This window comes from Daphnia pulex, chromosome 2, assembly GCF_021134715.1.
Source record: "Daphnia pulex isolate KAP4 chromosome 2, ASM2113471v1".
NCBI lineage: Eukaryota > Metazoa > Arthropoda > Branchiopoda > Diplostraca > Daphniidae > Daphnia > Daphnia pulex.
This window is the reverse complement of record NC_060018.1, coordinates 10036809-10050527: the sequence shown is the minus strand read 5'-3', so window position 1 is coordinate 10050527 and position 13719 is coordinate 10036809. Positions and strand designations below refer to the sequence as shown.

At 40.0% G+C, this 13719-nt stretch overlaps 2 protein-coding genes across 2 annotated transcripts; both read left to right on the top strand.

The window, feature by feature from the left end:
- Positions 1 to 9753: 9753 nt before the first annotated feature.
- LOC124209687 lies at positions 9754 to 10856 on the top strand. The gene is made up of 2 exons (XM_046607790.1): positions 9754 to 10519; positions 10585 to 10856. The coding sequence occupies exons 1-2, from the start codon at positions 10408 to 10410 to the stop codon at positions 10839 to 10841; spliced, it is 369 nt and encodes a 122-aa protein (XP_046463746.1). The 5' UTR covers positions 9754 to 10407; the 3' UTR covers positions 10842 to 10856.
- Positions 10857 to 10887: 31 nt separating this feature from the next.
- LOC124207688 (lysine-rich arabinogalactan protein 19-like) lies at positions 10888 to 11330 on the top strand. Its single transcript, XM_046605262.1, has 2 exons — positions 10888 to 10896; positions 11034 to 11330. The coding sequence occupies exons 1-2, from the start codon at positions 10888 to 10890 to the stop codon at positions 11328 to 11330; spliced, it is 306 nt and encodes a 101-aa protein (XP_046461218.1).
- Positions 11331 to 13719: the final 2389 nt, after the last annotated feature.

The window sequence follows — 13719 nt, the reverse complement described above, 5'->3', positions numbered from 1 at the left end:
GTTTGGTTAATTCAGTGAAATGAACGTCATTTTTTTACTTAAGTAATTTTTTTGAACATTTTGACGTGTTGGTGACTTTTGACGTAGTCCCCCAATAATCACTGACGTTGACGTTTGACGTTTTGGAAGCGTAAAAACGACAATTTGTAGTCAAAATAAAAAAAATTAAAACAACCTTTTTTTTGTCTGATAATTTTCTGTAACAACAGATGACCTTCTGATGTGTCAGCTAAACTATCAGTTAAGTTTTTTTCCAAATTGTCTTTCAAGTAGTATTTTGAAAAAATTTTGATCGAAATAAGGTAATGCAAAATGTCTAGTGTTAAGTCATGACTTTTGACGTAAGATTTTTTTGTTGACGTTTGACGTTTTGACGTTGCAATTTTACATGAGATATTCCCGTTATGTTTGACTTTGACATTTTTTTTTAACGTCAGTTTTTTTGGCTGACGTTTGGAACAATTAAACGAACAAGTAAACAAAACGAATTAAACGAAAATTAACTTAATTTTCGTTTAATTCATCTTATTAAAAATCATCCCATTTGTCAGTCAAAATTCACAGTTGGAGACATCGTGCAAGTAACTTCAAAAACGGTCGACTAACTTGCCACAATTAAATCCCTTGTACCTATAATTTGACGGGTGAGGTCGATTTGAAGTGAATCGCATTTTTTTTAATATTCGGGATGGGGGAGAATAATCCTGTCCATATTTAGTTTTTGACTTCTGCATTCTCCAGTTTTGACCGGTCGTAACATCGCTGGGTGTCGTATGTTGTAAGTGCTGAAACCACCTCGAAGCACGTAAAGGACGATTTTCTCCGATTTTCCAAGGCCCGTCTTATTCTTTACAAGAGAGTTTGATGGAAAAAAAATGTGTGTATACACTGTGGCTGTTAAAAAAAAAAACATGTACAATTAAAAACAAAAATATATCGAATACAACTAGGACAACAACTAAAAAAGGGAAAAACAAACAACCCTAACATCTAGTCCATTCTCTTCAGGAGGTTGCAATTGCAGATCTCAAATCTGCAGGTTCTCCTTCTGTAGTATTCCCCATCCTCGCCTGTGTCTCTTCCACGAAATATGATTCGTGATTGACAGGAAACATCTACTAAAAGAACGGCCACTTCTCTCATAAGCAACAAAGTACCTTTGAATCATATTGATGTGCCTCTACCAGTTACCGTGCTATTGCCATTCACCAGTAATGAAACAGCTAACATAAAAGCTAAAATAGCTTTTACAAATTATCGAAAGCCGACTCCATCGTTGAACCGGAGAAAGTAACTGGCCTACTTAATTTCTAAAGAAAATGAAAAATCCGCATATGGCGCCAATCATTTCCAAATAATAAAAAATTTGTCGTCCAGTAAAGTATCCGCAGACGTTTTCCGAATCAAAAAGTAATACTGTCCAAAGTGGACATTGGTGGAAAGTGTATCTCATAGAGTATAGGTGAGTTCAGTTTTCCAACACGAAAAATTTATTTTACTCTCAAAAAAGAACCTTACTATTTCATATAGAACTCGAAATTTGAAAAATCGTGTTATGTGAATGTCGCTCTTCAAAATCTTTTCAACATACCAAATATTAAAACAGATGGTAAAGAATGAAGAAGATTTTGAATAAAGAAAGACTTAAAATGTTTTTAAATAATCTGCTTCATCTTCACCAATCTCTGAGAATTTGTGTGCCACATTTGACATTTTATTTGAAAACAGCATAAATACCTTAGTGAGGTGTATCGTAGTAACAAGTGTTTATGTTTGTGGTTGGTACATTAAGCACTACATGGCATTGTAGGGCTATCTCTGAATGTAATCCTTAACGACGTCAAAAAATTGACGCGAGTTTTACTGTGTGAAACTTTACATCGATTTTGAGATGACAGATCATGATTGACAGGCCAGCTATTGTTGGGGATGATATGGAGATCAGTTACCAGAGATTCATCCCCACTCATGTGCCTAGTAGCACCCGAATTAAGGTAAATGTCTTTTGAAATCGCAGCAACAAGCAACAAGACGAGATAAGGGAACAATCAACTCTCTTCCTGTACGAATTAGATGGATATTGATCGTCTTTAGGGTGTTGATCGTTTGTAGTGAAAAGAGCTTTATTGGTTTTCTCGCTTTCATTTGCTGAACGGGGGTGGCATCAAATTCAAGATGGCGGTATTTACCGCAGTATGAGCACGAAACAAGATCTAGATTAATTCCACTACTGATGTGGCCTCTTGACTGAACTCTTCCTCCTCAGAAATGTCCTCTTTCACGCGATTCGTGTTCAATTAGTGCAGAATTCCCGTTAGAATTAGTTTTGGGCTGATTGTCCGTAGTCACTAAACGAGAGTTTGAATGCCCTTGACTGTTGTTGAACCTTCTTTCTTCCCCAACAATACGAGCACGCAGAACTCCATTGTTCTATCACCGTCTGGAGATTGTTCCAAATAGAGGTGAGATTTGCAAACTGTTCAGGAATACTTCACAAAATGGTAGTAAAATAAGATGGTGTTTAGTCACCTCGTTTACCCGAAATGTTGCGCAATTAAACTGGATGAGAAACAATCCAAAGAATATTAGGTAACGGAGAGATGCTTTTTGTTACCATCACTTCAAGATCATTGAGTTCATCGGCTTTGGATTCTAGCTCAGTAATGAGAATCATAAAATCTTGATTTTTGACTCTCGATTCAGGTCTCGTCTCCGATTCATAAAGTCTCTGCGCAAGAGATGCTTATTATCTGCAAACTATTGAAGATACCGGTTTTGTAATCGATTCCACATATCATAACTTGCTCTGCAGTTGAGAACTGTAAGCTTTCTATTCTCATCACAGAAATTGAATATGAGAAAATTGCCGTTGCCATCATTCTCCATTCATTAATGATTTTCTATTTGGTGACTAAACGAAGAGCACCTTTCACCTTCTAAGATTTTCTCATGGTTAATTGTCTTCACCTTGAATAAACTCGTCTATTAGTCTTGAATTATTCTTATTTGTTTGAGAGTGAACATTATTTCCATGTTATGCTTCCATGGAGGGGAGAGTTGTACTAGTTGGCACTTTTTTGTTTTTAAGCCCCCAGTTCTTAATTTCTCAATATTTCTTATCCCCGCTAGGCTTAAAAAAAAGAAGAAAAAATCAGCTATCAAAAGCGTATTTATAGTTTATGACAATTTGTTTTAATTAATATCAAAAGCGCTTTGAAAATGAAGGAGGGTGGGTCGAGTCAAGGGGCAACATGCTCATGTACGCGCGGTAGGACGACCCATGTTATTCTTATGGGCTAAAAGAACACCTGGCGATGACGTCATCAACTAAATTTCCGAAAAATTTCTCCTCCCATCTCTAACCCAGTCACACAAGTTGCCCGAGAAAAGGTTTCTTTGTTATTTTTGCGTTTTCAAGCAATAATTTTGTTAGTAAAAATTAAAAAAAAAACGGTTTCTGAAAGAAGAAAGAATTTACTTTCAGAACTTATTTTTTATAAATTTTAAGTTAACCAGGGAAGTCCACAAAAGAAAAAAGAAAACGAAATGGACGACACGATTTAAGGGCCCAAATTTTTTTTTGCTGTATCCATACTACATGGACTTTTTCCGTTATATTTTTTAAAGATGCTCATTTTTATTAAAAAGTATTACTGGTAATTTTTAAAATGCCATCCCTCGATCTCAAGAGGACGAAAACTGGTGGGTGCCAACTTACAAACTACCTCAATTGCCCCATTCTCCCACAAATTGAGTTCTATCGAACTTTCTTAATTGCTCTATAGCACCAAAGAGTCATTCTAATATCTTTAATAATTTCGAGCCATTCTGATATTGGGAGACCGTCCCCACTTTGTATACACCGTCCCATATTATACAGTGGCCTAAAAAATTGAAAAAATTGAAATACATTTTTTATTTTTATAAGATAAGTTTTTTTTATTGTCCGCGCATGGTGTTAAAATTTGAAACACTTAAGTGGAATATATGACGAGTTATTTTAAAAATAAAAAACAGTAGAAAAAATTCACAAATTTTTTTCTCTTCTGGGTGAAATTTTTCAGATTTATTATACAACTATTCAGTTAAAACTATTGTAAAACTCTAGGTTAGCCATTAATAAATAATTACTCAAAAGGAAATAATTTTACTGCTTCAATTTTATTCGCAATCTTGATTTTGCAAAATGTTGTTTTTTGGGGCCAAGTTAGACAGTAACGAGGGGTGACTTTTCACTATAGGCGGGCGTGTTAGGGGAGAGTCAAAGTCAAAGCGCCAATCATGGGGATGGCTCAAAATTGATTTGAAAGATACCCGTAAGGTAAAGATCCAAATAAGTAAAACTCCCCCTTTTCTCTTGCATTCACTGTCCAAAACTTAAAGTATAAGAAAACTTTTTTATTAAACAATATTTCTTTAAGAAACTATGTTTTAATTGTCCCTTACTTAAATAGCTAACGGCTCAATTTATTTGTTAATTTTTAAATGAATTCTTCCCCATTTTTCGACCCCGTCTAAATAAGTGGGACAGGCGTCTGTCCACAGTCATCCTAACTAGGGAGTCTAAAGTGGGAACGGTCTCTCGTATTCGTTTACGGTAGGATGAAATCTGGGCCCATAACCTGTAAGAATAATATAACGAGCTTACTTTAAATTTTAAACTCAAGTAGAGTCTGTATTTTATTTGTCCTTATAACCATAGGATTGACAATTCTTTATAACTCACCAATGAGGTGATTTGTTGGATTCGACACACAATAATTCAAACACTTCTACTCACTACTAGAAAACACACACATGAAGGATTCAACGGTAGAGCAGTTCAACGGATGGCGTCTAGAGTTGGCGTGAGTGGTTTGACCATCACTCCTGGTGGGCGAAAACTACATGTAAGATGTCATGGATGCAAACTTGGCGAAATGCAAGAGAGGCCGTTCTCTCGTACCACATACACTGCTGACATTGTTAGTAAACTGATTTTTCTGATCTTGTCGGCCCACTTCAAGTCAATTCCGTCGGTGGGACAGGATACTATGTGCTATTAAAGCATCTCTTATTTGAGTTATTTTAAACCAGTTGCTCCACACCGCTCTTCTTCGTTTTGCCTTTCCCAGAGCACTGTCGATCCCTGCGTCTACCATCGCATCACTCGGGACTCCTATCTCATGATTGCTATCCAGGTTGATGATGGGCTTGTCGCTGGTATAGTATGGTTTTATTAATTAATTAATTTATATTCTAAATACAAAATTTGAAATTAATTTTGCTGCCCTTGGTCTCTTTGTTGGCATGATTATGTAATGCGCAGCCGAGACTGACCAGAAGAGTGCATATCGTTTACTGGATGTATCGTCTGTAACCCCGCCCCCTTCATGCTCTTCGTCTATTAATAACCACAATCGTTTCTCACACCCGCTTGAATAACCCCACATGACTCATGATCGTTTTGTCCCGCCATTTTGGAATTACTTTAATAATCGATACGTACAACCATTCCAAAATGGCGCGCGGGAATACATATATAAACTCCCGTCGCACCCTCCAAGAGTTAGACTAGTCATCTCACTCGTCCTCAACAGTTGTAAGTTAAACTCTCTCTTTCTCTCAGTTTGTATTCTGTGCTATGTAGCAAATAAACTAGTTCGGCCTAAATGTTTGAACCGTTCTTCGAAGTAAGCGCGCCTTTTCGAGTCCCCCAAAAAGCGCCTTACATTTGGTGAACGTGCCAACCCGAACAGATTAAATGTAAGTAATGCACAAAATACCAAACTTTTTTCGTAAGCCTAAGACACAAGAAGGCGACTCTGTAATTTCCCCGACTAAACAAATTTTGACCCCCGAAGAATTAGAAAAACTAAAAAATAAGATTAAAACAGAAATATCAACAGCAGAAATCAGAATTCAATACCTGTTAAACAGAACTACCCGGCCAAAAGAAAGAGACCCGGAAGAAATAGAAACCCTAGAGAACGACATAAAAAGTTTAAAAGCCAAATACGCAGAATTGATAGACCCAACAGTTACCATATATAAAAGAAAGAAGCAAGTAGTTGAACAATCTGACCGAGCAAGCTCACAGGGCCCAGACAAGCCCAATCCACCTAAAGTTGCCCCAGCAAAATCACCGGTAGTAACCTTGTTCGATTCAATCGACGAAATTGAAGAAGGAGCAACAGCCCTTCCAACTCAGGTGAAGCAACGAACGACAGAGAGCGCAAAGTGCCACGCCCCTATAACACTCTCGATAACAACTGACAAAGAACAGTGTAGGCAGTGTAACACACACAGAGACACACGCGACGCGGAAGAACAGAAACCGAACACCAACCAACCCCTGAAAGAAGACCAGCCAAAAGAAAATATAAGACGAGTCGACCCAAAAGAAGAAGTACCACCGCAACCTCCCAGACGTGTACACCTGCCACCCACGCAGCACCTAGCCCAACCTCATCAGCAAGTAGCAAGAATTGGAGCACAAGCCCCCACACTTGGAAACATTTTCGACGACGACGACGACGACGAAATGGCCCTAACAAACGCAGCCGTAACTGCTTGGCAAGGAGCAGTAGATAGGCAAGCTGAAATTCTAGAAAACGGACTATTATTCATAAATGCACAGAACGTAAAGAAAGAAATACCAGCTTTCACCGGAGAAATCGAAGGAAAAATGGCAATCGAAGAATGGTTTAAAATAGCCGAACGCATAGCAACACACGCAGCATGGACAGACGTGCAAAAGCTACGTTTTTTCCAAGAACGAATGAGCAAATCAGCCGCTAACTTTAACGACTCTCTAACAGCAGCCGAAAAAGCTACTTATGCAGTATGGAAACAAGCACTACTAGACGGCCTAACAGATAATACAACAAAAGCAAGGAAGAAGGAACAACTGAAGACCCTCAAACAAAAAGAAACAGAACGAGTCAGAGATTTTAAAATCAGAATCGACGACACCTACAGAATTGCATACGGCGTAAACGCAGCAACAAGTCGTCACGCAGACGTAGTAGCACTGCGTAATGAAACATTGAAAGACGTGTTGCTTAACGGACTAAAACCGCAAATAGCAGATCTAGTCTGGAATAGGCCCAATTTGAACGACAAAACCTATCCAGAAACTGTAGAATCGGCCGAAGAATGTGAAAAAGTTGTTGAAATGAAAAAAAATAACGGAAAATAAAGACTTGTCCACTGCCATCATGTTAGCAGCAAAGGAAAGTAAGGAAATGTCGGAAGAAGTCAACAACTTGAAACTACTACTTCAGAAGTTGGAGAGTATGTCAGTCAATCAACAGAAAGCCGAAAACTAAAAAAAAACACATCAACAGCTTGTAGTATATATAATCGTAGTAATAGAATAGCTGCATCAAAGAAGAAAGTTAAAAAATAAAAATCCAAAGTAATGGAAGTGCAAGAAAATACTATATATTTAAAACATGAAGAAACCAAGCGAAAAGAAGAAGAAAATTCAAGGAAAGAAAACCATTAGCCAATAAATCTGTCTTCTCAGACTAGCCAGAAACATTCAATTTTGCTAAAAAATGCTCACCACAAAGAAGAAGACACGGAAAATTAATCCGTAGTTAAAAGGGCCCGAAAAAAAAAGGAAGAAGAAGAAAAAAAAAATATTTGAAAATCTTCCCAGTTATTTAACGAAGTACCTGATCAGCCCACCAATCTTACACTATCCGAATCTTTTCGCGAGAGATTCATATTCATAATGATGCGACAAGAATTACGGTGTAGTATCAGTTTAAATAAGCCAAACGCACACAAATTGGCGTGAAATGAAAATTTTTTCGCCATTGCTTATAACTTCGTGACATTTCAGATAAATGTCGAGAAATTTAAAAGAAAAGCTTACGCAATTGTGCAAGCGGCATAGCTAATTCCCCGTAGAGAAACGGAAGAAAAATCAAGCATTGAGCAACTACAAGCCGTTAAGAAATTTATGAAGAAATAAAAGAAAATTTGCAAAATTTGCTAGATGGGCTTTATGCCTGCAAGTTTGTGATATTGTCATGGACCGAAAAATAAAATCTGGAAAACAAAACGAATAACGAACGGAACCTACAGAACTCCAGATTCCAATCGACAAACTGAAAACGCAACCTGAGCAGCCGCCAGCGAATAACGCGTTATCAAACATAAACTTCGCAGATGAACAGGAAAAATTTAAGTACTGTTAATGCGCGCGCAAAATATGAGAAATTCCAAAGAAGAATAATAAGGAAACAGAAACGTCGATTAAGGACAATGCAATCGATGACAGCCCCTGAGACAGCGACCAAGTATATCTTTCAGCTAACGACGTCTTCAATGACAACGATTAAATCAATGAGCTTGACAAAAGTTTAATCGCCACACAAGCTGACAGACAACTGGTACAGGAATCCGTAAAGAAAAAAAAAAGGAAAGACAACGGCACGGATTCAACTTAGATTTTATTGGAAATAGTGGTAAACAAATCAAACAAAATCGTTCGTGGATACAAGATCAGCACCAAAGAGAAACAGAAGAGCAATTCAAAACCACTTTTACCCGATCCCCTCCCCCAAAGATGTCTAACCAACTTTGTTACAGACTCATGGGACCGTTAACGGAATCGAAAAAAAGTGATAAAATTATGTACATCAGTACTGTAATGCCCACTTCGGATGGCCGCCCCGTGATTGCTAAATAAATGTGACGTCATGAACGTAACTGCCGTGCAGGATCCCAGTGTGTTCTCCCTTCTATTCTACCTCTTGCTCCCCCTCTCATTCTCCCTCTTATTCTCCCTCTCATTCTCCCTCTTATTCTCCCTCTCATTCTCCCTCTTATTCTCCCTCTCATTTCTCCCCCTCAGTCTCCCTCTTGTACTACCGCTTAAGACTAGACGCCGTAATACCAGACTTCAGCATAGTCGGCGTTACTCTTTCTTGTAAGGAAGAGTACGTATACGTACACATCAGTACTTTCCTATCGGCGGAAAACCACGGACACCCACTACATGAAGACAAGACGATCTCCACGCAAAGCATCGCGAGAACAATTTATTTATGCATTTATACTCGCTAATAGTAATGATTTTACTTTCTCGTAGATCTTGTCGTAAGTTCCAAATATTATGAAAAATGTGCAAGAAATTTGGTATAGACACGAGGACGTGTCTTTTCAAAGAAAGGAGGTGTGTAATGCGCAGCCGAGACTGACCAGAAGAGTGCATATCGTTTACTGGATGTATCGTCTGTAACCCCGCCCCCTTCATGCTCTTCGTCTATTAATAACCACAATCGTTTCTCACACCCGCTTGAATAACCCCACATGACTCATGATCGTTTTGTCCCGCCATTTTGGAATTACTTTAATAATCGATACGTACAACCATTCCAAAATGGCGCGCGGGAATACATATATAAACTCCCGTCGCACCCTCCAAGAGTTAGACTAGTCATCTCACTCGTCCTCAACAGTTGTAAGTTAAACTCTCTCTTTCTCTCAGTTTGTATTCTGTGCTATGTAGCAAATAAACTAGTTCGGCCTAAATGTAAGATTTAGACCGTTTTTTAGCTTTCGCATGATATAAAAAGTTTTAAGTCAAAAAATGTAATTGGAGTAACCTACATAAATTAAGAGTAACTCAATACAAAGAATAACTTAATTGTATTTAGAGTAACTCGATAAATTTAGAGTAACTTAAAGCATTAAGAGTTACTAAATTTAATAAAAGTAACTCTACTCATTTAAAGTAACTCAATATACTAAGAGTAACTCAATGCAAAGAATAACTTAATTTCTACTGTGCCGCCCGTCGGACGTGGCCAGCCTCCACCATCTACCGCTGCTGCACAGCCCGTCGGACGTGGCCAGCCTCCAACATCTGCCGCTGCTGCACAGCCCCTCGGACGTGGCCAGCATCCAACATCTACCGCTGCTGCACAGCCCGTCGGACGTGGCCAGCCTTCAACATCTGCCGCTACTGCTCCGCCTGTGGGCCGGGGCCAGCCACCTACATCAGCCGCTCCTGCTCCACCCGTTGGCCGGGGCCAGCCACCTACATCCACAGCTGCTATTGCTCCGCCCGTGGTACGTGGCCAACATCCGCCACCAGCAGCTGCTGCTCCGCCCGTGGGCCGTGGCAAACCACCAACATCCGCAGCTGCTATTGCTCCTCCCGTGGAACGTGGCCAACATCCGCCACCAGCAGCTGCTGCTCCGTCCGTGGTACGTGGCCAACATCCGCCACCAGCAGCTGCTGCTCCGCCCGTGGTACGTGGCCAACATCCGCCACCAGCAGCTGCTGCTCCGCCCGTGGTACATGGCCAACATCCGCCACCAGCAGCTGCTGCTCCGCCCGTGGTACGTGGCCAACATCCATAACTGGCCGCTATTGCTCCACCTGTCGGTGGCTGGCTAAAATGTCATATGCAAGTCATATATGATTTGTTCAATTTCCTGACAGGAACTATCGGGACAGCGGCCATTATCCGGAGTTTCCCAACCGAAAATGGTTATTTTACAACAGTTGAAGTACCTGGTAAGTAATTGCAATATGTTACATTAATATAACAGTTATGGTTTGATTATTTTTAACTTTTTTAGGTGACCCATTTGTGGCCCGGTACGCAACTGCCGACAACTACGTTGACGATAACAAGCGAGAGGCAGCAACGATTTTTGTCAATCATCTTATAAATTTAGGCGTGGTGACCCTAAACGGGCGTAGGTTCACCACAGGCCCAAATTTGAAACAATACGCCAGCAGCCTAGAAATGTGGAACAGGGGATATTACAACGTGCACAATGCACGTTGTGCAGTAGAAAAATATTTTGGCCGGAGAAATTTTTATTTCTCATAAACTGGAGGACCCGGTAGACACCGCTGAAGCCTGCAGTTTCCGAATTATGGAACAGGTAAAAGGAATTTTAATAATAAAAAAAAATTGTTTTTATAAATTGTTTTAATTTCTCTAGACAAGATTTGCGTCGACGTAATAGAAGAAAGAAAAAAGGATGCAGTGAACTTTGCGTTCTATGAATTTTCCCAACAGCTGTTTTGCCAGCCAACTACATCAGCCGCTACTGCTCCACCCGTGGGCCGGGGCCAGCCACCTACATCAGCCGCTACTGCTCCGCCTGTGGGCCGGGGCCAGCCACCTACATCAGCCGCTACTGCTCCGCCCGTGGGCCGGGGCCAGCCACCTACATCAGCCGCTACTGCTCCGCCCGTGGGCCGTGGCAAACCACCAACATCCGCAGCTGCTATTGCTCCGCCCGTGGTACGTGGCCAACATCCGCCACCAGCAGCTGCTGCTCCGCCCGTGGGCCGAGGCAAACCACCAACATAATACAGCACCAGCACATACAGCAAAAAGACATTTCGTCGCTGGCAATTCCGGCAACTCGCCGCTAATTTTTTTTTTCTAAAAATTTAAATTGTTTGAAAAAACAGAGCTATAGACTCCTAATATATATATCGGTAAGCTTCAAAATTTTTTTTTCTTTCCTCGTCAATTTGGATTATCTAGAACTTTCATTAAAAACAAATTTCTGTAATAAAGAAAACAGATTATACGTCAGCATACGTCGAGAGCCTGGATGCTGGGAGATGGGGCCACTGCACTGTGCATAATGCACGTTGTGCAGTCGAACGGCATCTAGGAGTGGGAAATTTTTTTCACCAAGAAACAGGAAACACGGGGCGATACAAATGCAACCTGCAGTATAAGCGCAATGGCATAGGTATAAGTCCGGCATGATAGTCCATAGCATACATACTATGCTATACATACTACCAAAGCATTTTTGCCTATCATATACAGCATGATGGTATGTACATATCAATGGTATGTACCAGAACGAGCATGGCAAACGTTTTATGGTTTGGTGCATATCCCTTAACCTCCCCCCCCCCACCTTCAAATTCAAATTGAAAACTGAATTAAGGTTTATTTCTAGATGAAAGCTTAGCGCTCTCTCGAGGTTTGGCTATTCTGTTCATAATTAGTATGGCAATTATGATGAAGTGAAGTACTAAAACTAAGCGGAAGGCAATTGTATTAGGAACGGAGAGAGATGCAACGTGACCGTCACTACAAGAGGGGCAAACTTGGACTGAGTGGGAACGAGGTCGCGAGCCTCTCTGTTGGGCACATCTAGATTTTTTTGGGTGGGGATGGGTGCGGAGTTGCCATATGTGGCGTCATCACAGGAATCATTGTCAAAAATATGCACGGTGAACCTTTACTAAACCCTAGCTATATTATCAGAGCCATTAACTATGGTTACCGGTCTCTTATGGCAGAAGATTATCTCGAAGGTGGCGTCGTCTTGATGGGTCCGCTACGAATATGCCTCCTTAAAACTCTATTCCGCCCCCCCCCTCCCTTGAATGCCTGCCGAGATGGTCGCGCCACTAGCGGCGATAGTCTCATTTTATTCATATAAAAGAGTGAATGTATATGTGCTATACTCTCCCTACTAATCAAATATTTCGCACTTATTTGTAAAGTGTTACATGAACTTCTTGATGCAATTGACATAACAGATCATCTATCCACAGAAGTAAATTTAAAACTGTTCATGTCACAGACAACATTACAGGCGCTGAGATTAACTATGTACGTAGCACAATAGATCTTACAAATGATCTTCTTGCGGAAAATTATGAGTTCGTTTTAAACGCAAAATTCAACCAGGGTTGTATAGAGGTTGCATTTTATGAATATTAATTCAAAAGGGCAGTCACAAATGAATTACTCATATGTTTTGTTCTATTGCCGATTTTCTGAAATCATCCGGAATCCCGTAGGATTCAATGAACACCCAACTAATCATTCATTAATGTAGCTCTTTCGTATATACTTTCCAACCAAAAATTTTGTGGCACACGTCAATATTGACGACGAGGAACAGCACCAAAAGCTAGTTTTGTTTGGTGAATTCCTCAAGGTCAAATGCATTTCCCCCCGACTTCCTTTGGATGAGTATGAAATAGAACATACTTGAAAACTTACTGGAGCGTGATCCCACGCGTGATGCTGATCATAATGATGCATTAACCAATCATCAAATCCACAAACTTCTTCTGTCATTGATCCGCTATTAATGGAGTACGAATTTCTCCGATTTCCTACGCTTAAAGAAGCAAACGAAGAGCACAATGTCCGAGCGGGAGCCGATGTAGTGGAAATCAAAGTAAAACAAAAAAATGGTTTATAATTTGTGTGAGTACGACTTGAACTCTCGGAAGCGGCTTCTGAAATGCGATGAATGCATGAGCACCTAAAGAACGGAACTAGAGCTGCTACCAGATGATTTATACGAACAAATTGGAACATCCAGAAGAGAAAGACACAGGAGATTAAAGTAGGTTTCTTAGCAGTTGAAGATGCTTACAGGAAGTTGATCTATCAAACAATAAAGTTCGTGACTGTTTTGAAAGAACAATGAAATACGTTAGGGAAAATAAGTAGGGAAGAGAACAAAGAGATTTCAATTTGCTGTGAACGGCACAGAGGTAACATACTGCCCATCTTGTGTGGGAGTATCTTATAATAAAATAATGGGTTCAAAAAAAGAACGTAAAAAATCCAGCATAATCCTTGCGAAAGCAAGCAAAAGTTGTGCAACAAATAATATACAAAATAATTTTCTTAAATAAATAAAGAAACCCAAAGAAAGAAATAATAAATGAGGTATCCGATTTCTCTCTATCGCAAAAGGCCCTTTCCCTGT

Coding starts and splice junctions, on each gene's coding strand:
- LOC124209687 (XM_046607790.1), top strand. CDS start 10,408: ATGCAAGTCATATATGATTTGTTCAATTTCCTGACAGGAACTATCGGG. Junction 10,520..10,584: donor TACAACAGTTGAAGTACCTG/GTAAGTAATTGC, acceptor TAACTTTTTTAG/GTGACCCATTTGTGGCCCGG.